Source organism: Triturus cristatus, chromosome 8, assembly GCF_964204655.1.
Source record: "Triturus cristatus chromosome 8, aTriCri1.1, whole genome shotgun sequence".
Lineage (NCBI taxonomy): Eukaryota > Metazoa > Chordata > Amphibia > Caudata > Salamandridae > Triturus > Triturus cristatus.
In genome coordinates this window covers 334,666,872-334,692,771 of record NC_140591.1, presented here as the reverse complement: position 1 = coordinate 334,692,771, position 25,900 = coordinate 334,666,872, and the positions used below count along the sequence as shown (strand labels likewise).

Here is a 25,900-nt window from a genome sequence, read left to right as displayed (position 1 = left end):
AGCACAACATGGTTGAGAAACTATGTAAGAAAATGTAAGAAATAGTGAAATAAACACCAATCTAGCGTAAAAGACTACAGAGACGTCTTTGGTAGAGATGAGCTGGCAGGTTGGCACTGGATCCACCCAACAAGTGGTAAATGGGATACTGAGCGCAGGTGGTGGGAGTAACTGGGGTGGGATTCCTGTGTGTCCTCCCAAACCCTCTAGCTCAAACCCAAAAAACAAAGCACTGCGAGGCAAGCTAGCAAGGTCCCCATCAACCAATGCATTCGGCTTGAGGGGTTTTACTTGTGTCATCACACCATACAGCAAAGCCTATGGAAGGAGGTCTGTGAGTGAAGCTGCTTCTCCATAAGGCAAACTCTGGTGCAAGTGGCACACATCCTCTGACTGACTAATTAAACTTTATTTGACAGTCCAGCTGCATTCAGTGAAAAGATGTTTGATTAATAGATTGTTGCTATGAAACTGTGATAGCCATTGTGAAAAGTGCTGTCCTACCAACACCTAACACCACCATCTTTGTACTCCGGAGTCATAGTCTGAACACATATTGAGAGCGCTGAGATTGTGCCGTTTGCTTTACATGAACAGAACTGATTCAAGTCACAAGGCTTGATTTAAATTGATTACATTTTAAGCCGTGGGCAAAGAGGGCCATTGCCCAGTACTCCATCCTTCCAAGGGCCACCAGCTCATTTGAGAACTGAGCATGCCTAGCAGAAACCTAGGGCCAGATTCATCAAGGGCTTGCACCAGCCTTTTAAGCTGGTGCCTTTTTCTCAGCAGAAATAGCTCTTTGTGCTGCTTTGCACACATTGCATCAACAGAGTGCAAAATAGGTGTTACTTGGGCAGAACAGAGAAGGCCACCATTTTTTAAACAAAGCTCGCTCTACTAAGAATAGCAGACTAGGCCTTGTGTCAAAAAACATAATGCCCCCTTGAAGCAGACGCTAACTTGGACACATGGTTTAATTTCTCCAAACATTCCATGTATCGCATCTGTGCTGCACTGTGCAACACACATCAATGTGTGGAATGTTTAAGAATTTCTCTAGGCATAGGAGTTTTACTTTGAGGATATCATTCCAGTAGAAATTCTGCATCTAGACATCACACACACATCCCTGCACTGTACTATAAAGGTTGTGTATGGTGCCAAGCAGCCTGTTTGTGCACCAGCGCTGGGGCTATAGTTAGCAGGCCATTTTTAGTAAATATGTCTCTGGGTTCCTTTTTCCACCCTGTGCAATGCAGCACAGCAGTTCTGGTTGCTGCACTGCATTGCTTTAAAAAACAATACATCTGCCCCTTACTTATTTTTTTATTTGCAGAGTTTTATATAGCGCTGGCTAGACTCGGAGTTATCAGAGCGCTTTACATGAGGATCAGTGAGTCACAAGTTACAAAATTACACCCGTTAGAGGAGCTTAGTAACAAAAAGTATAGCATAACAAGGACAACATGATAGCATGCTTGACCTGCCTAGCCTCAGTCCTCGTGTCCCAGGCATTCTCATGCTGTTGCTGGCAATTTAATTAAAAACATATTTTTGTGTGTGATTTCTTTTGCTTACTTCACCTCACCTCTTCTACCTTAACCCTCTTCTACCTTAACCCACTCTCTCAACCTCTGCCTCTATCTCTATGTACCTTCATTCTTTTTCTCTATTTCATCTCTCTCTACAGCCCCTTTGTCTACCTCACCTCTCTTTCAATATACTCACTATACCTCACTTGACTTCATCTCCCTCTACCTCTCCTTCATGACTTTGCTCCTCTCTCTCTCTATCACCTATTATTCTCTGTACCTCTAGATCTATAGTATACAAAAAAAGTGATGGATGGAATGCTTAAATTAATCTCACCAATGGTAATTACTCTGGGTCACATCCCAGTCCATCATTATTTTGCACACCACACCACCTCAGTTTGGACCCAGCCATATGCATATCAGTCTTGACCCTGCTCCAATGGGATCAGTACAGCCCGAACTGCCAGGCCAGGTCCTCCTTGAACTGGAACACAAGCAACCTGAGACTGGATTCGCCCTAATGAGGGATCATTAAGATCATCAGTTTCACCGGATATCCGGGGCCGAGTGGACGTGAATCGTCTCGGCTCCCGGACCAGGCTGCGGTCTCGAGCACCTAAACACGTACAGATTTCACCGATTTTGCTCCTGAAGCAAGATATCTGCATCGGATCTGCGGGGTTGAAAACATGCGAGCCTGACCTCCTCGGTAGCTCGAGACTGCCAGCTCCGAAACTCTACAAAATGGCGGCGGCCGAGCTGGGAACTCGGAGAGGCTACTGAGCGCTGACTGTCCCACTGTGAGAGGCGATTTAATTACCGCTGCAACTACCCTCCTCTGCGATTCCGGGAGTGAGGTACTCACGAAACGGGGAGCTCTTCCCGACACTGCGGGAGCTTGATGAGATGGGCGAGGAGCAGGAACCCAACCGAGCGATCTTCGGATGTAGCCTTCCACCATGCCAGACAGGTAGAGTCTTCAGTGGGCCGGCCAGGAGGGAGTGCGGAGGAGCGGACCCCTGGGGACACGGTCCGAAGGCTGTTAGAGCGGGAGATTGACACCAGGTGACTCTGCGCTAGAATGTGCCTGACCCCAAGATGGCGGCCCTCACCTCATCGTGATTAAAATCGAAAGCTCTTCTGACATAGAGTGGGGGCCCGGTTACAGCCCATAATTATCCTCCTTGCCTAATCCCATCAAGCCCTTTCACCTCACCAACCTCAGTCCTGCCTCAGATGCCTGACCTTAATATTGCGGACCTACCGGCAATCGACCACCACCAAATTGGCCTCCACCCACCAACTTCTCCTTCCACAGGACTGCAGCAAAGAGAGAAGCCCCTCCAACCACACCGGACTACATGGACTGGCTCTGTGAGCTCACACCAGCGAGGCCAGTGATGCACTCCCAACATTCTCCCCCACTCAGATCACCCATCATGACAATGAATATGTGATTCATCTATGTTCTTTAAATGTTATATTAGTAACTGATGTAATTTTTTAATTGATGTCAATTTTGTAACGTTTTTGGAACCTCATGTTTAGCGCTCTGATACCTTTGGGTCTAGCCAGCGCTGTATAAATCTCATAACCCAAACACCCACCTACCTTTCAACCAACAGCTCCTGCGGACCTGTCATCATTTTTGTCATGGTGAATTTAATGTTAATTGAAGAGTAAGAGGGATATACTTTGGGCTGATTTTTCCCTTCGTCTTTCTGTCGTATCTCCCCCTACTCTGTTACCCCACCCCTTACCCCTCTACGTTTTCTCTGACCTCATCCTCAAAGATCTCTATATGCTCTCCCTGCAATCGATGTGACCTATAACTGATGTAATCTTGGAACAATTAGGATATCATGTAAAGCGCTTTGATACCTTCGGGTCTAAACTATTTTAATCCTGAATGCTGAGACCTGAGCAACATGGCTGATGACCCGTGGAACTGCTAGACAGCTAATGAGGAGATTGGCCCTGCTTTCCCCCTCGACCGTCACCTTCCCAGCCGGACATTGGGCACAGTTCTTCCTCGTCTCCCTGCTATGGCTCCTTCCTCCCCTCCGCTCTATTGTACCTTACTACGCTATGGTACTGATGTAACTTGTAACGCAAGGTTCCTCTGGTAAAGCGCTCTAATACCTCCGGGTCTAGCCAGTGCTATATATAATCTTTTTAGATGTACCTTCTAATGCAATGATCCTCCGGTTAAGCTCTCTGATACCTCCGGGTCTAGCCAGCGCTATATATCATCTTTTTAGATGTACCTTGTAATGCAACGATCCTTTGGTTAAGCGCTCTGATATCTCTGGGTCTAGCCAACGCTATATAAATTTATCAAATCAAATAAACTCAAAATTGGTTCCCCTGATCGCTAAGACCTGAGCAACATGGCTGATATCCGGTGGAGCCGCTAGACAGCTATTGCGGAGATGGGCCCTGGCTTCCCCCTGACCGTCACCTACCCAGCCGGACATTGGGCACAGTTCCTCCTCGTCTGCCCACTACTGACTCCTTCCTTCCCCTCCTCCAACAAATTATTGCAACATTATTTTTGTGTACTGTACCTTTCTATGCTCTTGTAACTGATGTATACAAAGTATGTAAAGTATACAAAGTATGTAAAGTATACAAAAAAGTGATAGATTGAATGTTTGAACAAACCCCAGCCACTGGTAATTACTCGGGGCTCACATGCCTTCGGAGGACCTGGCTTGGCAGTTTGGGCTGCACTGTTCTCCTTGAAGCAGGGTCAAGACTGATTTGCATATGGCTATGACCAAACTGAGGTGTCATAGTGTGTAAAATAACAATGGACTGGAGTCATTACCAGTGACTGTGAGTAATTGAAGCATTCCATACATCACTTTTTTGTATACCTGTATATCTGTCACACTCAATCCCCTCTCCCTACCTCAACTCAGATGACCTCATCCCCTGGTCTGTACCTCACTGCTCTTTTTCCATCTCACCTACCTGTATCTCTGCTCCATCTACTCCACTTCTCATACAACCTCATATACACCTTTACCAAATCTCTCCATCTCTCTCTCCATGCCTCTACAATTATACATCTCTCTACCTCACTTTAAGCCCAAACTGTACCTCACCACTCCTCTCACATCTCTATCTCATTTCTCTCTGAAACTCAAATCTCCCTCAATACCTCACCTTTTTATACCCCACTGCCCACTCTCTCTCTCACTACCTAACCTCTCCATTCGCCTCACCATTAGTGCACTAGCTCCCCCCTCTATGTCCTATTTCTCTCATTCTACCTCTTTCCCTTTCCTTCAACTCTTTAAATATCTTACCCCTTTCTGTATACTTCTATTCTTTACCTCTAACTCTTTGACTCTAACATCAACACCCCTCTCTCTCTCCACCTCTCTCTATCTCTCTCACATGTACACATACACAGACGCATCTCCCTCTCTGGACCTCCTTCTCCATTTCAACTCACCCCTCCACTTAAACTGTCTCTCTAAACATCTTTCTTTTTAGTTCTCTCTACCTCATCATATGTTCTATCACAGCTCTCTACCTTTGCATAAATCATATCTCTTTCTCTTTCACGTCTTCCACCTTACTCTTTTCACTGTACACCACACTGCTCATTCCAACTTTCACTCCTCTCTCTACCTTTCTTGCTTCTCCACTACTTTCGATACCTGACAAATTTTCATATACCTCCTCTACCACGCTTCTCGTTTTTTTCTCAAATGTCACTGTCTACCTCTACCTCTCGCTGCATTTACCACTTACCAATTTTTCTGTCTTATCCCTTGGGGTACTGTACTCCGCTGCCCGTATGGGTAATAGATAGAAAGTAAATGAAAAATTTTCATTTACTCTCTGTCTACTATTCTCTAAAACATCCCTCTATCTACCTCTTTTCATCTTTTCAGCTGGCTACCTCTCCTTTCTCTAATTACTTTACCTCTTTCCGTAGCTCACAAATCTTTCTACAGCATCTGTTTATCTACTCTCTTCTCCCTCTAATTCACGTCTCTCACTATACTATTCTCTTTTATGTGTCTGTCCATCTCCTGTTTCCTGCTACATTTCATTTCTCTTCTTTAATAGGATCACAGGTAATATTCTAGCCTGAGACATGCGAGCATAAAAAGAGGCGGAGATGGAAAAGGAAGGTGTAAAGGAATTAGAAGCAAGTTATTCGATTTTTAACCACATCAGTGGTGAAAATCCCAAAAGCACTGCTTTGATTTTCATTTTTACAGCAAAAATGCTAGTAGTAAGGGGGCTACTTTTTTTATTACAAATATTTAACACCTAAAGCTGCAATATTAATTGCTATTTGTATGTTTATTATTGTGATATTATGCAGTAGTCCAGTAAGCATCTAACAAGTCACCTTCAGCAAGGGAGTAACAAGCTGGTTAGACACTGAATTCCACATAAAATGTGGTTGTTGCAACTAAAAAGAATTAGGACCAAAAACAAAAGGAAACAGCTTAATCAATGTTTTTTAAGCTTTTCTTTTCTTAAACTAAAAAAAAACAGGAGAAAAACAACCTGCTGGATTCCTCCCAATCAGGAGTGAATCATAGCACCAGGCCAACCCTGATTGTCGCAGCAGATGACATCCACACACTACTAGTCAGAGGAGAATCAGCCGCCCTGATCCTGCTGGACCTCTCCGCAGCCTTGGACACCGTCTCCCACCACATACTCATCGATCGACTAGGCCAGATCGGAATCACAGACCACACGCTCAGATGAATGGCATCCTTTCTCACGGGGCGCACTCAGAGAATTTGTCTCCCTTTCTTCACCTCACAACCCAAGCACACCATCTACGGTGTTCCCTCAAGGCTCAACCCTCAGTCCAACCCTCTTCAACATCTGCATGACACCCCTTGCAGACATCGTCAGAACCCACAACATTAACATCGTCTACTACGCAGACAACACGCAGCTCATCCTCTCAATCTGAGTGGACCCTATCTCGAAGAAGATCAACTTCCACAACTGTTTGACTAATGTCTCAGCCTGGATGAAGAACAACTGCCTCAAGCTCAAAACTGACAAAACTGTTGTTCTGATCTTCGGCAGACACACCTCCCTCTGGAATGACTCCTGGCGGCCATCAGAACTCGGACCCACCCCCACTCTGAAAGACCATGCCCACACCTTGGCATCATCCTGGACAGCAAACTCTCCATGAAACATCAGGTCAACACCATCTTCTCAGCCTGCTTCCACACTCTCCGCATACTCTCCAAAGTCTTCAAGTGAATCCCCATCAGCACCATGAAAATGGTGACTCAGGCACTCATAACCAGACAACTGGATTATGGCAACACACTCAATGCAGGCACCATCACTAGATTCATGAAAAGATTCCAGATAGTCCAGAACGCAGCAGCCAGACTGATCTTCCACCTGATAAAGAGGACCTATATCACCCAGCACCTGAAAGACCTCCTGTGGCTCTACGTTCAGAAGAGATACAAATTCAAGCTTCTGACCCATGCCTACAAAGCCCTCCACAACCAAGACCCGCCTACGTGAACGGCTGCCCTCCCAGGAAGCTCCACTCTGCTCACCTCACCCTCACACAGTTATTACGCATTTGTCGCTGCCGCACTGGAGGACACTCCTTCTCCCATCTCGCCGTCAAGTCATGGAACACCCTTCCTCCGTTCTTAACCCTCGTTGTTTCACTTCAGGAAGGGACTCAAGACCTGGCTCTTCGACTGATATCCGCAGCACAGCGCCTCTTGGGTGATAAGCCGTGCTTAATAAATATCACTTGGTTGATTTATTGATCAGGTACTGTTTTGCTGGTGGCTGGCAGCTTGATATTTTAGCTGCATTTGCGCGTCTCTATTAACATATAATTCAATATTGTTCGGTATCACAAGGGTGTGATTGAGCCAAAAAGGGTAATAAATTTAAAGATGTTCCAAACATGGGGGCCTCAAAATAGATATTGCCCGGGGCCCCACAAGTTCTTAAAATGTCAGAGCAAATCACAGCCATAGCCACATAATTAAGAGACCCTCACCAAGTTTACTGCCAGAATCAGAAAATGGTGGCTCATTCAAAAAGATGAAATCAAACTCATTCACACTCTTTCTGATTCAGTTGCAGGGCTCAGCATCACAACCAGGACCAATGAGAGGGACAAGAGACCCAAGCCGAGCCGAGACTGAGAAGCCCCGACTGCCCAGCGTGACCAGCAGCGAGAGCTCCACAAGCTCAGGCTACGAAGAAGATAAAAGTCTGAGTGATGTCGAGGAGGAAGAGGAGGGTAGGTATTAATTCCTTCCTGTTTCTACACTAGACTGAGATATGTTTCCAGGCGCTGTGTGCATCCCGGGAAGGCTTTCCTTCTAATTATTACACTGATAAACATCCACAGGAAGACTGCAGAAAGGTCACATTCAGAGTTGGAAAGATCTGTAGAAAGATAACTGAGAGAGCACGCCAACTGGCCAGAAATGATGATATTCTTAGTTTGACATCAGCCAGTTCAAAAATAGAGCCTTGGGATCATCTATATTGTGTGTTGTTTTGTTGTTGTGTTATATTAACTTTATCTTTTATGGTGTAGGTCTCAGGAGGAGCATCTGTGTTATAGTCTTTCATGTGTAGGAGTTACACTGAAATATCAAAGTCATTTAGAAGGCCTTTAAGCAATGAGTGTTGATGTTTGGAAGAAAATATATTTAGATATTCCAGTGGTTTCCTGCAGAAACAGGAACTAGGAACCTTTCCAAAGGCTGGTTGATATTAACACCATTTTATGTTTATGTACAGAGATCATGTTATCTCACGTGGCTATTTATATAGTGAACAACCACCAATTACTAGTCCCTTGTTGCTTTTCCCCGCTGACGTATCTGGGTGTGTGGGTTTGCCCACCGAGGGCCATCCGTAGGCTGTGGCAGACAGTGCTCAATGTTTTGAGAGTGGGGTTGAATATATCTCAAAACCTCCTGCATCACCTGTATTTTTTCAGTTTGAGAATAGGTTGAGATCGTTTCGGCTCCAAGACCTCTAATCATTCGCTTTACCAGATAAAACTGGAGGCTCCGAGCGCCAGCTATCCTAAGGGAAACCATTCAAAAACTAGCCCCGCCCACCATTCCATTTTGCATCATCACTGTCCCACATTTGTCCTAGAACAGTGTGCTACTGGCCCACTCCTCCTGAGCAGTTCGGGGAATTGCCACTAGCAAGAGGTGATAGTGCTCAGGTTGAACTGTAAAGGGACAAAACACATGAATGGGGTGAGAGAATTACATATAAACTCAAAGAGTTGAGGCTTGCCCTTACTGGACACTTATTAAAAAAAAAAAGACTAAAAGGCCTTATTTATCAAGACCTGTATAACTATATTGTATTTCAGTAAGCCAACCCTATTGTTATATTATTTTTAAAAAGACGCACACCCATACCCACATTAGGTGCAATTCTCAGATGGACCGTAAAATGTTTTGTTACCAATTCTTTAAATATACACAGAGTGGGCTTTGGCTCCACTCAGGAAGGTATTCTCTCACACCTCATGCTATTGGCTGTTTGGTATATCATTCCTCCTCCTGTGAAGTGCTTGCATTTCATTGCATGAGAGACTATTTTACATCTCAAAAGTAGACTGAATAATCACATATAACATTCTTTATTTCTTAGATACATTGTTTACAACAAGCAATGATTTTATGTTTCAATTTATGTCACAACTCATAATGTAATTCGGACCTACCGTCTTTTTTCATGCTTACTGTATGTGGTGGTTCGGTTTTGTCAAAAACCCTGATTTATAGGACCAAACCGATGTGTTTGTGGTGGGTGCTGCAGCTTAATTTTCTCCACCCCAACACACAAGATAAAAATCAAATCTTGTTAGATTTGTGTATGACACTTAGTATTTATTGTATTGCAGGTTATCCAACAAAACTTGTAATCCTAATTACGCCCATGTGGGGATTACAGTGAAACTTTTAAGGAGCCTGTAATTTTAAGCTTTTGTAGAACAGGTAATATCATAACTTAGGCGTAAAGGCAGCAGTAGAGCAAAAAAGAATATAGTGATTTTCAGTTTCATCAACATCATTAAAATACAAACATTTCTAAAAGATTTGCTAAAACAGCCAATAGCAGATTAGCAAAGCATAATTCTGCAAACATAAATTTAGCAGAGAGAAGTTCCATTTGGTCGAGATAAAGCCCCATGAGTATTTAAATGTCTAAGCTAAATCACTATTACTATGGCCATGCAGGCACTGAGCTCTGTTTATGAATAAAAAGTCTTTATAAATCCTCTGAAGAATACCGGTGGTCGCCAGTTCTATTCTGTTCTATAAATATCCGTTTCTAACAATGCGAATTTAGTTATCTAAAGATAAATACATTTACTACCGCCCTCATTCTGAGTAGGTCCGATTTACTTTGAAGGAATATCGCTCCAGAATAAATAGGTGGGAAGTGGGAACAGGATGACTATGCAGTTCAGAGATTGAAAAGAGCACACATCTGCATCCAGTCCAGGCTGGAAGCCCTTTTATGCAAATTTCTGCTTGTACTAATAAGCTTTCCTGATATGGTATACCTGCGTCAATGTGAAAGCGTTTATAGCTTCACCGGATGTCACTAGCAACTCAATATTGCAAGCACCCATGATCAGGGATCGCTTCTTTCCCGCACCAGTTCCTTTCTCGCTCCGGTGTGTGGAGGGGATCTAGCCCAGGGGTGTTTGAGGCACGTAGGTCCAATTCACAAAGGTAACTTTAGACCAAAAGTCTAAGGTTATGACTTTCGCTATTCACAAAGGTAAGTTGTGAGTACTATCTTTACATCCGCGCTCGAGACAGAATCTCCTCACCCGGAGTGTATGCTCCGAGTGCGGATTGGAATATCCGCACTTGTGGACGTAAAGATACTACTCGTAACTTACATTTGTGACTACTGAAAGTCGTAAACTTAGACTTTTGGTCGAAGTTTACCTTTGCGAATGGGGCCCATAGATGGTGCACACAGTGGTGGTGCAATGAAGTGCAGCCCTAACATCTTCTCTTACACTTCCAGGGGTGGTCCCACAGTTCACCATCATAATGCAGTCCATACAGCAGTGTATTCGTATATCAGTTGATTGACAGCACCCCTCTCTAGGATTGTTATTTGTTGGGATCAGATCTGACTTTGTACTGATAGCTATAAAGCGCTCATAGACAGCGACGGCCCGTGTTACCGGGGCGGTGACATGGGGCAGAGGAGGCGCAGGGTGGGGGGTTGCAAAATGCGGCATATGGCCGATTGCAGGTAAGTTACGAAAAGAAAAAAAACGAATTTCGTTGGGCGCGCAGCATCGCCAAATGCGATGCAGCGCGCGTAACAAAATTAGTTTTCTTTATTTTTTTCGTAACTTACCTGCAATGGGCCATATGCCGCATTTTGCAACCCCCCACCCTGTCCCTCCTCTGCCCCACGTCACCACCCCGGTAACACGCCCTATACGGGCCATCGCTGCTCATAGAAGCTTCCACTCTTTCGAAGAGAAACCAAGCAAGATTCCCCGGGAGGTGAGGCAAATCTCAGGTCTTCAGCACTATTCTACAGACCAGCCTACCTTGTAATGTGACCCTTGAAACTAGTTGCATAAAGTGACGTAGTTCAGAGAATGCTGTAGAACACACAGAGGTCTGAGGAGCGATTGGACTCATTGTGAATGTCATTAATTTCAGATTCAGAAGACTTTTACAAGCAACCTATTTCGATGGAAGATCTAATTTCCTACAGTTTTCAGGTGGCCAGAGGCATGGAATTCCTGGCTTCAAGGAAGGTGAGTGACGCGTCATTACAGAGTCCAAAGCAAAGAGTACCACTACCATGAAACTGAATCATAGTATAGTCAAACATTACAAACGTGATTGAGAATGGTTCCTGTAAAAAGGGATGATAGATTACTCTATTGGTATACCCCCACAGGAAGTACCAACACAGCTGTAGGTTGCAGGAAAACACACTATTAAAAGCCCCTGAGAAATGTTCGATAACATGTTGAGTCAGTGGGGGAGTCAGTGGGGCATATTTACAAAGAACTGTCGGAGCATGGTGCTACGCCAAATTTAGCAACACCTCACTCCGCCATTTTTTTAATGCAGGGATGCACCATTATTGCTTTGTGAGCTCAATTTCAACAGGTCAGTATTGTATTGTATTGTATTTGCATTTATATAGCACTTTCTCCCCTAACGAGGCGTTGAAGCGCTTTTTCGGCGAGTAGCACGCTACTCCAGGATCCATAAAGGATTAGTGTTGAATTATTATAGTGAAATATGAAAGTATTTAAAGTGGTGGATAGGTTAGTCAGTTATTTTGATTTGTAAGGATCGCGTAAGGGTAGAAGAGGAAGAAAGGTTTGTATTTATAAAGCGCTTGTTACCCCGATGGGGTGTTGAAGCGCTTTTTTTTTTTTGGGCAGTAGCACGCTACTCCAGAAACCCATAAAGAATTAGGGGTGAATTAGTATGGTGAAATATGAAAGTAATTTGAGTGGTGGATATTAGTCAGTTATTTGGAGTGAGAAGGATAATGGATGGATGGAAGGGGGAGAAAGGTTTGCATTCATATAGCACTTGTTACCCCTGAAGGGGTGTTGAAGCGCTTTTCTGGCGAGTAGCACACTACTCCGGAACCCATAAAGGATTAGTGTTTTAAATTAGTATAGTGAAATATGAATTAATTTGAGTGGTGGATATGTTATTCAGTTATTTGGATAGAGAAGGTTAGCGGCAGGATAGAAGAGGGAAATAGGTTTGTATTTATATAGCGCTTGCTATCCCTGATGGGGTTTGAAATGCTTTTTTGGGTGAGCAGCACGCTACTCTGGAACACATAAGGATTAGTGTTGAATTAGTATAGTGAAATATGAAAGTAATTTGAGTGGTGGATATGTTAGTCAGTTATTTGGATTGAGAAGGGTTGGGGGAGTTAGAAAAGGGAAAAGGTTTGCATTTATATAGCGCTTGTAACCCTACTGGGGTGTTCAAGCGCTTTATTGGCGAGAAGCATGCTACTCCGGAACCCATAAAGGATTAGTGTGGAAAATTAATATAGTGAAATATGAAAGTAGTTTGAGTGGTGGCTGTGTTATTCAGTTGAATAGAGAAAGGTAGCGGAGGGATAGAAGAGGGAAAAAGGTTTGCATTTATATAATGCTTGCTTACCTCTGATGAGGTGTTGAAGCGCTTTTTTGGCAAACAGCACGCTATTCTGGGACCCATAAAGGATTAGTGGTGAATTAGTATAGTGGAATATGAAATTTGAGAAGTGAACATGTTATTCTGTTATTTTAATTGAAAAGTATAGTGGAGGGATAGGAGAGTGAAGGATTTTATTTTTATTTTTGGAGGTCATAGCAGTAGGAGGAGGCTTTTGGATGAGTACAAAGGGGTTGTGGAGGGGAAGAGTCAGAGGGAACAGTTTAGAAAGGTTTGTTTTGGGGATTGGTATAGTAAAAGGGGTGTCAGATGATGCAAGGAGGGGTAGAGTAAGGGAGAGTCTAGAAAGGGTTATTTTAGGGATCATAGTAGTGGTATGGGGTTTTGGATAAATGAGAGAGTGGGTGTAGAGGATATATTAATAGATGTATAGGGTGAGAAATAGGGTAGCGCATTGGAAAGAGGAGTAGAAAGAAGTTTGAGAGGAGTCAGAAAGTTGGGTTAGAAAATATATTGAGAGAAGTAGAGGGTGAGAAATAGGGTAGTGCATTTGTTATGCTGAATTAGAATAAAGTGATCCAATATATAGATCCATAAGTACATTGAAAGTATATAGATGCATAAAGGAGGTAGGTATATGTAGATTAAAGATATTGATAGAGGTACAGGATGAGAAATAGGGTAGTGCATTGGATAGGCTTTTCAGCAGGAAAGTACATGGAAGGTACATAGATGCACAATGGAAGAAGTACATGTAGACCAAAGATGCGCCAGATAAACTCTGTTTTTCAAGTGTTATTGTACAGTAATTTTTTTTTTAACATAATTATTCTACATGTTTATACAACGCAATACACAAAGATAGGTAAAAATAAATGATTATATACAGAGGGATATGCTGTAAATTTCTGTTCGCGTATGGTACTTATGTGGAGAAGGGCCAATTCTTGAGCAGTTTCTGAAGATAAGTTGGCTGTGCATGGATCTTATGTTGGGGGTAAAGAGTTCCATAGTTTGGCTGCTTGAACAGAGAAGGATGTGCCACCCATGTTTTTTTTTCTTGTATCTTGAGATTTTGAGGTGAGGTGCCATTTTAGAGCAGAGGTTCCTTTGTTGAATGTGTTTGGTGATTTTATTCCTGATGAAGAGCGGTCCCATTCCATGTATTGCTTTGTGGGTGATACAAAACAGCTTGAATATGGATCTTCTGGCAACCAGTAACCAATGCAGGGCTATCAAGGCAGGTGAAATGTGGTCTCGCGGTTTGATATGTAAGAGTAGTCTGGCAGCCGAGTTCTGAATCCGTTGTAGTCTTTTCATGGTCTTTAGATGTGGTCCATGGTAGAGGCTATTGACGTAATCGAGTTTGGACAGATCAAGGGAGATGGTAGCTTGGTCCTTGTGTGGAAATCCCAAATGAGGGAAAATTCGTCGCAGCATTTTTATAGTGACAAAGCTTGATCTTGCTAGTTTGTCCACTTGGGCATTCATCGATAGCTCGGAGCCCATGGTGATTCTGAGGTTTCTTACTTCCTTCGATACTTTAGGTGGTGATCCCAGTTCATCAGGCCAGGTGGCAAGCGGGTCATAATGTTTCCAATCGCCACACGTGAGTATTTCCATTTTGGATGCATTAAATTTGAGGTGGCTCCAAGCCATCCACGGCTCTGAGACAACTGAAAATTGGAGAGTTTCCAATGTCTTTGGGGCATTCCAGTTGAAGGAGCATTTGTGTGTCGTCTGCATAGTTATAGCATGTGAGGTGAAATTGATTGATCAGTACCGGTAATGACTTCATGTAGATGTTGAAAAGCATGGGCGAGATGATAGAGCCTTGAGGGACCCCTGCTTTGGTGGAGTATGGTTTGGATGAGAAAGGTGGGGTGTGGATGACATTAGTTCTGTCTCGAACGTAGGACGTGATCCAGTCTAGAGCAGTCCCCTCTATGCTGGATTCATAGAGTCTTTGTTTCAGAGTGTCATGGTCAACCGTGTCAAAGGCAGCCGAGAGGTCCAAGAGGAGAAGCCAGCAACTCCGTTGCGGTCTACTGTGTTCTTCAGGTCATCCCAGACGGCAAGGAGGGCAGATTCTGTGTCTCTTCCCGGACGGAAACCTGTTTAGAAGTCTGAAAGTATGTCATTGTCTTTAATGTATTGTGACATCTGGGCGAACGCTGCTCTTTCTATCAGTTTGCCCAGGAAAGGTCCATTTGTAATGGGTCTGTAGATGTCAGGGTTCAGCGGATCCAAGTTTGTTTTCTTCAGTAAAGGACGTATGTATGACTTTTTGAGTTCTTCTGGAAATATTTCGGTAGTTAAGGAACCGTTGATGATTCTTCTTACTGGAGTGGCAGCAGAGGTTGTTAAAAGAATTGTCTTGAAAGTTTGTGGTGGCGGTGCCCACCTCGTAGCACCTGAAGGGAGCATACGGTATTCACTTGGCGTGCAGCATCGGTGCTGACTCGCCGATCGCAGATGGAGCCGAGCTCTCAGCGCAAACACCCTGCGGTTTCCAAGTGTAAACATGGGATAGGGGGGCGGGGTAGTGGGGGTGTTATAGGACCTTCCCATTCCCACAAACAAGGCATCAGAGATATAGAAACAGTTGTTCCCACCCTTCTCAGGGAGCTGCACAAGAGGCAAACCCAACCCATTCCCATAAACAAGGCATCAGAGATATGGAAACAGTCATTCCCACCCCTCTCAGGGAGCTGCACAAGATGGCAAACCCAACTGCACCGCCCCGGGATGTCAAAATAGACAAGTCCCCACCACACCACAAAGACATAAACAAGCCTCGCAAACTACCCAGAGACAACGACACAGCTTACAAAAGGGCCGCTCCGGCAGCGCAGAGCACACCGTGGGCATGGCTGGCACTACAGGAGCACGGCTCCTGCCCGAGAGCAGTGGAGACGAGACCCGCCTGAGAGCAGTGGCGACGAGACTGGAGCACAGCCAGGAGCCGGGCGTGCTGGAGAGTCTGGAGGGAGAGAGACAAAGAGCAACGAGGCAGCTCCATTCCTCTCCCGCGGCACAGTCCACCGGACAGATCCCAGAACTCTGCTTTTTGTTTTTTCTCAAACCAGACTCTTGGCCAAGATCTTCGTGCCAGCACCCATTCAGGCTACAAGGTTGAAGTTCACACGAGGCAGAGTCAACGGTGCTCTGAATTTCTCAAGTTCGCCACAATGTGCCACTGATATATAAAGGGGTTATTTTTCTTAAATTGTAGCTGTCCAAACAGAGTTGAACCAAAGCACTTTCACATTTACCCCCCATCTTTCCGACCAGAGCTGTCCACGGCCTGGGGCCGCGCTTGGCAAAGTCCTGGTGGGATAGATAACACAATCAAAGCGCATAGAAACCACACCGCACAGTGTAAACTGTTGCCACTTTTACATCATGGAAATGAGTGAGATAGGATAAGGCACTCCATAAAGTCTTATTACATTATTTTTCCATAGATGGCGCGATGGCTGCAAATCCAAAACGTACGGACGTCAAGGCATATCATGTATTGGCAGAGCACTCTGATGGTGAAGCAGGAGAGTTCCCATATATATATGTTGCATCAGAAATGCCTGTAGGGCTGGTCCTTGATAAGTCACATAGTCCCTCTTGAAACTATATATTGGTTATTGTGCATGTTCCATACGCTACCACTTCAAATAGGAAACAACATTTAATCAATTGCAAACATAGGGGCCGATTACGATGGCGGTGACCGGGACCATCCGCAATTCATGCGGCGGTTCCGCACACCACACTAGGATGCGACAGCCACCATGGCAGTCGCATCTTGCATTTTTAACATTGTTGCGGGTGCTGCTGTCAGCAGCACCCGCCGCAATGTTGAAAATGCATGTTGTGCATTTCAGTGCACTATGTGTCAGGCACCAAACGTAGGGGTGTACCATCTATATATAGGGAAGAGGTGTGGCGCCGCGGCCAGGGCGACTGACTTCGGAATCTGGGGCTCACGGTTCAATCCCCGGCGCCGGCGGCAGATTAGCCCAGCACCATGTGACTCTGGGCAATAGCTTGCTTAATCTTACAGAGGGCCCCCAGCGCCTAGAGACCCTTACGGGTGATTGTTCGCGCTTTACAAATGTGGATATTATTATTATTATTTATTATTATTATTATTATTAATATGGTGGACAGTGCCTGCTAGGCACCGCCACCATTTCATGCATGCAGATCCCTCCGGCAGGCAATCGGTCTGATTGCCTGTGGTGGTTGCGTGGCGGATGGTCTTTCTGTCCACCACGGTCGCAGTGTGGATCCGCCCGCCATCATAATCTGGCGAGCAGCCACACGTTTGGTGAGTTTTCCATAGAGCAATGCTCCATCCTCTTGTTTGCTTGGCCATTCTCTTTATCTGTTCAGGAACCTGCTGTCTCTGGCAACACTGCAATGTCCCTACCTTTTTTTCCATTGAGGAGCCTGGAGAGTGATTCGTTTTGTGCCTGCCCAGCTTATGCATATTCAGTAAGAAGACCAGTTAACATCACATGCCTTGTACAGTCAGTCCCCTGCTCACTTTCCATTTGTCGTCATAAAAACATACACACTTACATGCCAACCTATATTGTGGAAAACTGGGCCAGTGTGAGAAATCTGCCCCTGAGAAGAGCTTCTACAGGAGGAGGTGGGTTGTATGCGTAGATTTACCTTCGAAAACTCACGCTAATAGGTACTGTGCCCATGGAAAGGGAAGTATGAACTTCTGAAAATGATTCAGCTTACCAAGCATTCTATGGTTTTGCAGTACTTCCCGTTGCAGCGATATAAAGAATAAAGTACCCCCTGCCATAGATTATAAGGATGTTGCAAGTCACTGGGGATTTCCATTACCATATAGAGGAACAAGGCAGAAGGCTATGCTGCTTTCTAAGACCATGCTCCTCTCTGAGGTCATGGAACTCTGAAGTGACTTACAATATCCTTTTAATGTCGGACAGAGAGTACTTTATTCCATATAATACATGGTTACACCATTTCCTTTCCGTTAAACTGCTTAAATACTTGGGGCCTGATTTAGAGTTCGGTGGATTGGTTGCTCTATCACAAATGAGTCAGATATCCTGTATGCCGTATTACTAGTGCATATATATCCAATGGCACTTGTAATACGGCAAACAGTGTATTCGTCACATTTGTGATGGCTTAACCCATATACCAAACTTTAAATCAGGCCCTTGGTGTTTTGTGTTTTCATGTTCATTTGAGACGAGAATAAAAGCAGAATATCAAACACATAAATGAGAGGCAACAAAGAATAAGTTATGCTCAGAAAGCAAGAGTTATACACAATGAAAAGATACAACTTATAGGCCCTTTCAGTGTGTATCCATGCTTTAATTCTATTCTTCTTCAAAGCGCACAAACTCAGTCAACATGTTTCGCCCTATCAAATAGGCTTCCCCTGGGCTGCAAACATATAAAACACACAAATTTAAAAACATGCCATTTCAACATAAAAACATATGTTTACTCAATACCTTTATAACTGTACATTACTTTCAAAAAGCTTCTATCTTATATATTTATGTGTTTATTGTTGTCATGTATGACCAATAAGCAGCTGGTCATTGGAGGTGGGCAACTAGTGTCTTAATAATAGTGATAACTTCATGTGGTGCAGCACTGGTTTCCCTGGCTGCCATCCTTGATCCAAAAGCCGAATCTGTCCTGAGAAATTAAACACACAAAAAGCAGTTAGCAATTTTTGCAAAAAAAAATATTCAAATCAGTTTAATGTAAGTCAGATCAAAACATTCTGTGGCACATTTTGTGTAGAAACATGCAGTGATTTTATCTTTTCTGTGATGACCTATAGCTTGGTAAAAAGAAACATGTTGCCATAAATATCTCCATTCTAGTGATCCCTTTTTCTTTTAGAAAAAGATATCAGAGGAAGAAAAAGTCAGTTCCTATTGTCCTTATGTACTTACGCTCCAGGACCTGCCTTTTACCATGTCATTGTGGCATCAGAATTCAATTTCAATTACTTATTACAGATGAGCAACTACATCGTCTCATTACTACAGGTGACTAGAGACACCACAACTGGAATGTAATAAGAAAATGAAAGGCTGGCTTCTGTACAGAGATTGAAGGCTCCCATATATTATACTGCTTCTCCTTGACATGACTTTGAATAGGGCCATGTTATTCAAGCCCCTGCACATGCCCAAAATTTCCTTTCATAATTGAGGTTTAAAATGTGTTTGACTGTAGAAACATAGCCTTTGCTACACATTAGCCATTTTGATGTGTACACCCAGCCCCTCGATTATAGTGCTGTATTAGCCCTAAGGAAGAGCTGTCTCAGCTGTACTGCTTATATTACCACAACTGTGAATTCAGAGGGCCCTTAAGCCCCAGTGGTAGTGTTAAAGACGTAAATGAAATTTGCCCCAGTTTTGACACCAGCGCCCTTATCAATTTAGTACAAATTGTGATAGCTATGTTTTTAGCTGAGGCACACACCTCTAACTTAGAAATGGTATTATTGACAGCCTGAAATATAAAAATTGGGCACTAAAATTGTTTATATACTTTATACCTAACTATTTATCAGCGTTATATATTGGACATAAAAACACACTAGAAACCTGGTGCAAATGTTGTATGCATTGGGGTATTTTTGCACTTAATTTTACTTTAAAGATCTAAAAGACCCAATAAGAGCAATGAGGTAAAGAATGTAAATACTGTGGATGCCCCTGGGGCTCTTTCGTATTACAGAAGGAGGGGCAGATGCTTGTGTGTCACCTTCAGTAATACCGATAGTGCTGGCGCACTTAAAGCGTCAGTACTACCTTCAGGGGCATGCCCTCATTTTCATAGGGGCGTGCCCTGTGCAAATGAGGGAATTCAATTGCCTCTGCGCTTGTGCTATATTACAGATGTGGGCGCAAAGGCAAATAAACTCTTGTGGGGCGCCCCCTCAGAGCAGCCCTCTGTAGAAGGGTCAAGGGGGTCCTATGGACCCCCCAGACATCTCCTTGCAAGCAGGTGCAGTCACTGACTTCACCTGCCTTCAAGGGGATCGCTAATCCCCTTCAAAAGTGCAGGCAGATTGCTGCCTGGACTGTGAAAAAACAGTACGGCTGCAAGCAGCCACTCCTTGTTTTCACATAAATGCCCTGCCTCCAGGGCAGTGCGAGTTCGCAACTGCCCTGGTGGTGGTGCATTCATTTTAACGAGGTGCATTTTAATTGTTTGCGCCCAGCGCAAACAATGAAAATGTGTGATACTGCCCCAGATGCAAATACATGTGTAAAAACTGTATTGTAATATTGCCACCAATGTTAGTGTCCAGTTGTTTGCACAAAAATCTAACAAGATAGTTAAGAGCCATGGACTAGTGCATATTGTTCACACCAAGGTGTCTGTTCAAACAAGACGTAAAAGATCGTAGTTGGTGATTTTTGTCCTATTACACTGCTGCTTTAGGGGTATTATAACGGTCAAAACAGGTCCAAATATTTATTGTATGCAGTGGTCCCAATTGGTTAGCCGCCCCCGGTCTCTATATTGTGTGCCAAACCACTCAAATAACTTCCACAAATTGCATTTGCTGGTTATGCACCTGATTTAATAGTCATGTGGAAATGGCCCCATAAAGAGTTATGCCATGTGATAATAGTATTTCCACTGCAGAGTATGTTAGCTTCAGATTTTGCACCACCATATAAATAAATATGTCAGTATGCAGCTGATATAAATAAAATGGCTGTATTAACATAGATCAGCATGCTGGTGGAACATGTTGGAACAACAGTTCACATTCAGGGAGTTCCCACTGGTGTGACCATATTTAGATGTGCAAAGAAACACAGTTGTAAAAGTCATCTCTTTAGTGCTGGCAGTTTTTTTTATGTGAAGATTTAATGTTCACAACAAAGGTTTCCTGGACATTATGGCACTTTTCCTTTAAAGGCACATAACTAATCACTAACAAATGAAAAAAAGAAAAATGCCATTGAAAGGGATTCAGGAAATTGGTTGGTAGGATAGAGGAAATGATTTCTAATTGTGTGACTTTTTTATTATAGTGCATTCATCGAGACTTGGCAGCTAGGAACATCCTTTTATCTGAGAACAATGCGGTAAAGATCTGCGACTTTGGCCTTGCGAGAGATATTTATAAGGATCCAGACTACGTGAGAAAAGGAGATGTAAGCATTTTCACACTTTTATGTGTCATAAAGGCAAAAGGGACAGTTCACAAAGCCATACACGTACGTGAAGTAGTACTCTTGTATTACCGCTTTACATACTTTGTGAATTTACCCCATATTTTACTCTTTAAACTAACCCTGAGATCATGTTTTGGTTTTGGTGGCATCCTTTTTTAATGGACTCTCTTTTGACACACATGAAAAGCATTTTTACTACTGGCCTTTATTCCAAATTATGGACTAGTTCACAAAGGCATTTAGTATGTGAAGTAGTATTACTGAACATCAGTTTGGGTTTTGGGGTTCATGAAATCCCTGTATGCCACAGTGCCCATTCCAAGCTAGCTACCCACACCTTTTACTCAATTGGTGGCAAACAAAACAACATAACAATTTGGGGAGATCTCATTTGCTTTCGAGATTTAATCCTTCTAGATCTTGCCTTTTGTGTGGTGTCTCATTTGACCTCTAGCAATGTCCAAAGGATGCAGAGCACAACATGTGTGAATGAATGATAAAAAGACAACTTTGAATGAGTTGTAATCAGATGTTTTAACATGTTTTTGTTTCCACATATTTACAGGCCCGGCTTCCACTCAAATGGATGGCCCCAGAATCCATATTTGACAAAATATATACCACAAAAAGTGATGTATGGTCTTATGGAGTTCTACTGTGGGAAATATTTTCATTAGGTAGGTGTGCTAGATAACAAAGAAGTTTAAAAAAAAATCTTAACTTTATAATTGAATTGCTTTATATATTTTATTGGGTCATCTCTTCACCACTTCGATATAACTGAAAGAGCTCTCTTTCTTGAAAGATTGTATCCTGAAGTGTACCTCTCCACTCCTGCCACATTTTGTGTTGTCTGTCTTCTTGTAAAACAAATGTCTTCATGCTTCACTGAAGAATATGTGTAAGATATGACATTAGAGCTCCCAACCTAAATAAATGATTTTAAATTTTTCCTACGAAGCTTCTTTTGAATAATAACTTGCTTTGTCTAGGAAAGAAGAAAAGGTTACTGGGACGTTATAGTTAGGCTCAGATTTCACTTGTACAAAACCAGTGAAAGTTATAGTTATCTGAGCTAACTACAACTTACATCCCTGCAATGCACTGCTTATGACCTCACATATTACATCACTGATGTCATCACTCATGACATCTCAAATGACATCACTAAAGTTTCCTATGGAAATAGAACATAGGGAAAAAGCATTTTGGGACCCCCCCCCCTTTTTCTCAGCTCCCGCTTGGCAGATCACCCAGACATTTTCAATAAAGCAGCTGAAGTGAGTGTTGAACGAGTTTTGAAAAGTACGCAAGGATTCATCAAAGGACACCAAAGTTATTGGCAAATCAAAAAGATGCTCTTCCTATGGAAGCTAGGTCCTAACTATACCTACTGGCAACTGGAGAGAGAGAGAGAGAGAGAGCGAGAGAGAGAGAGAACAAGAAAGAAAAAATATATATATAGAGCCACTCTTTCCCTGCAAGGGATTCCTCACTGCACGCACAGGTCCGCGTATTATCGAAATCAATTAGTCACAATCCATTCATTTGTTGTAGTTCAAGGGGGTTTAATTTCAAAGCTTGCCAACACACCCGACGCGTTTCATTCTCAGCCAAGACCTTGTTTACGGGGAAAAACCAACAACACAAAGCGGCATTGCATTTCTGCCGTATTTGAACAAGAATGACATCACATCCTGTTATTACCTCCTACTGCATCATGGCAATTGTAGTTTCACATTTCAATAGTTGTCGTTAAACTTTGTCACAAATTTTTTTCATAAAACCCACATTATGGCAATGAAGGTACCATGTAACATTGCAATATCACAACTTCATCAGTTTTAGCATGTCATTATAACATTTGTATGTTGGTCACTGCGATTTCTTGTACTCTTTAGTTTCATCACATTGTGGTCTGTCATCGGGAAATAATATATAACAAACATATAACAAAAATTATAATATTTGTTAGTCTATTGAAATGCCACCACTCTTGCAAGTTTCTATGGATTTCTAAAGCCTATCCTGGACTCAAACCCCTATTGCAGTTCTGCTTTTCAGATGCCTGAACGCACTGCGCTATTCTGTCATCGCATCCTTTTCTGACAGCGATCTTTAGACTGGATGGATTCCTTACACCCCTAACACCGTTATTATCTCTTTTTATTGTTCCCAAGCAACTTGCCAATGGGACAATATTCTTTGAGTTACGGGTGATTTATGTCCAGGTTACTAGCCCGCTCATAACCTTCATTAAAAGATCGCATCTAACATTGTGGTATTTCATTTTGGTACATGGTTCCGAACGCGCAGGCGTTACATCTTGTGTTCATTCACACACTAATAATCCGGGCCTCTAGTGGGCCATGACGCATCTATGTTTCTCTAGGTTATGCCCATACCTTTCCCTTCTTGTAGACTAACATTTGTCAGACCGACAAAAATAAAACAAATTTTAACGGTTCAATTGTTACCAATAATTTATCCAGACTAATTTACCCTTCGTTAGTCATCTATGCATTCAGGCAAATCATAACTAGGGTATTACATCCCTAGGTTCAATACAAAGCTGTAACCACAATAAAAAACTTCATTGACCAATATGTGCAAGTTAAAATCCATAACAGGGAGGCTAATGTTCCCAACAATGTTGCTATTTCATTGGACATCATATTGGTTCTAGTTTTCCCAAGACCTCATCGTCAAATGTCCCTTTTGTTTGTCCAGTATACACCAAGGTGCATCATAAGTGTGAATGTAGCTCCTCAACTTGTTTTAACCCTCTCGGGGTCAGGGTCAAAAGTTTAATATATGTCTTGATTCCTTTTGCCGCAAGATTATTTCTCTATCTCCGCCACGGGCCTGTTCCACCTGTTCCACAGCAAAAAAAGTTAGCAATTTCCAATTCCCACTGTGTTCTTTTTCCATTTGTTTTGCTATGGCGTTACTCCTTTCGGTATTAACTGTTGCCCTGACATGTTCCAGCATTCTTTTCTTCAAATCACATATTGTACTGCCCACATATTTCAGAGGGCATGGGCACTCCACCATATAGATTACGAATTGACTTTTACAGGTTATGCGTTGTTTGATTTTCCACATTTTTTTGTTGGCCATTTCTATTTCCTTTGTGTTTTTAGCTATGGTACAAACTTTGCAGTTGGTGCATTTGTAAAATCCAGTGCTTTGTAGCCACGTTGTCTGTTTGGTTTTGTTTCTGAAGTGGCTATGTACCAATAAATCCTTCAAGTTTGTAGCTCTACGGAATGTCACACTGGGATTATCTCCCACAATTTGGGAAACTGTGGGGTCCAAAGTAAGGATATTCCAATTTTTTCGTAGTATATTTGTGATCTGTTTGTTTTCTGTGGAATATGTGGTAATCAACCTTATTTCCTGAGAAGTCATTCATATCGGTGTTCAGGGGAAGCTGTTTTTTGACAATCAGTTCTGAACGTGCCAAACTCGCTGTCTTTTGTTGACATGCTGAGACCAATTTGTAATTTCTTCTTCTGAATCTTTCAGATATCAGTCTGCTGTTTTTTTGCTATTCTGGTTCTGGTGAACATATCCTTCTTGCCTTTAAAAATTCACCATACGGTATGTTGTTAATTAGACTCCTTTGATGACAGCTTTCGGCATGAAGAACGGCATTGGTGGCAGAATCTTTTAGGTGTAATGTGGAATGGACTTCATTTTGGCTAATGTAGACCTCTGTGTCCAGAAAGACTATTCTTTTATCACTCATTTATATGTCAATTTGAGATCAGTTTCCGTATTGTTGAGGATGGCGAAATATTCTGCAAACTCCTGTTTCGTTCCATCCCAAATGATAATCAAACCATCGATGTATCGTAACCATTTGACTATTTTGTTCACATGTCTGTCATTGTTGGAGTCCCAGGCTATTACACGTTCCCACCACCCCATTGTCAAACAGGCATAGCTTGGGCTAAAAGAAAGGCCCATAGCCGTCCCCTTAACTTGGCGGTAGATATCATCACCAAACTTGAAGATATTTTCCGTTAAGCAGATCCGTATCATCTCAAGTAGCATTATGTTATGATCAGTGAATTGAATATTCCGTTCTTGTAGGAAGGACTCAATAGCTGTTAGACCAATCTCATTACGAATGCTCGTATAAAGGGATATCACGTCCATGGTAACCAAATGATAAGTAGTTGCTCCGTGGGCAAATGTTTTAACTCACAGTTACTTTTGTTAAAAGTAGGTAGAGTAGGGAAGAAGCAGGAAACAGAGGCTTTGGAAGACTATTCCAAAAGCTAGGAGCACGGACAGAGATGGCCTGATTAATTGTCTTTGAGGTTTCTATACACTATGCAGCGTGTCCACTGATTTTTGGTTGGGTTACGCATGAACCTCATATCAAGGCCAACTTTCTTACACATAGAAAGATTTTTAAAAAAATGAAGGGGCATATTTAGAAGCCCCTATCACCACAGCAACATCACTTTTAGTGATGTTCCTGTGGCGATAAACCCTTCCCCTTATTTACAAGGCGGCGTTGAGCCACTTGTTACTATGGCCCCCTTTCATGCTACACTAAGCGTAAAGGGGCGTGCAATGGGTGTTGTGGTGGGCGTTCCGCCGCAACACCCATTGAATTTTACGCTGTCCCCTCTTTAAAGGGTGGCATAAATAGGAGGCAGCGCCAAAATTTAAGACTAGGGAAAACCTGATCTTAACATGGCAAAACGAGGCGAAGTACTTTATTTCTCCTCTTTTTTGCTGTTCGCATGTGTGCTGCGTTGTGCAGCACACATAGAAAAAAGCAAATTGCTATGAATTATTGTTTATGTGCAGGAAGGTGTCAAAGTTGAAGCAGGAAATAAAAAGTTTTTATTGAAAGTGATTATTGGCAGAGATCACTAATCAATATGGGAATAAAGGAACAGCTCCTGACCAAAAGCAAATCTCAAGAAATTGGACTATA

The 25,900-nt window shown here is 42.8% G+C and overlaps 1 protein-coding gene across 2 annotated transcripts in view; it reads left to right on the top strand.

Moving 5' to 3' along the window:
* Positions 1 to 25,900, top strand: part of FLT1 (fms related receptor tyrosine kinase 1) — a 389,921-nt gene that overhangs the window by 306,625 nt on the left and 57,396 nt on the right. For both annotated transcript variants that reach the window (XM_085621641.1, XM_085621640.1), the window contains 4 exons: positions 7,650 to 7,815; positions 11,252 to 11,349; positions 20,800 to 20,922; positions 21,509 to 21,620. In XM_085621641.1, coding sequence (XP_085477767.1) covers positions 7,650 to 7,815; positions 11,252 to 11,349; positions 20,800 to 20,922; positions 21,509 to 21,620 — 499 coding nt within the window. The remainder of the gene's footprint in view (positions 1 to 7,649; positions 7,816 to 11,251; positions 11,350 to 20,799; positions 20,923 to 21,508; positions 21,621 to 25,900) is intronic.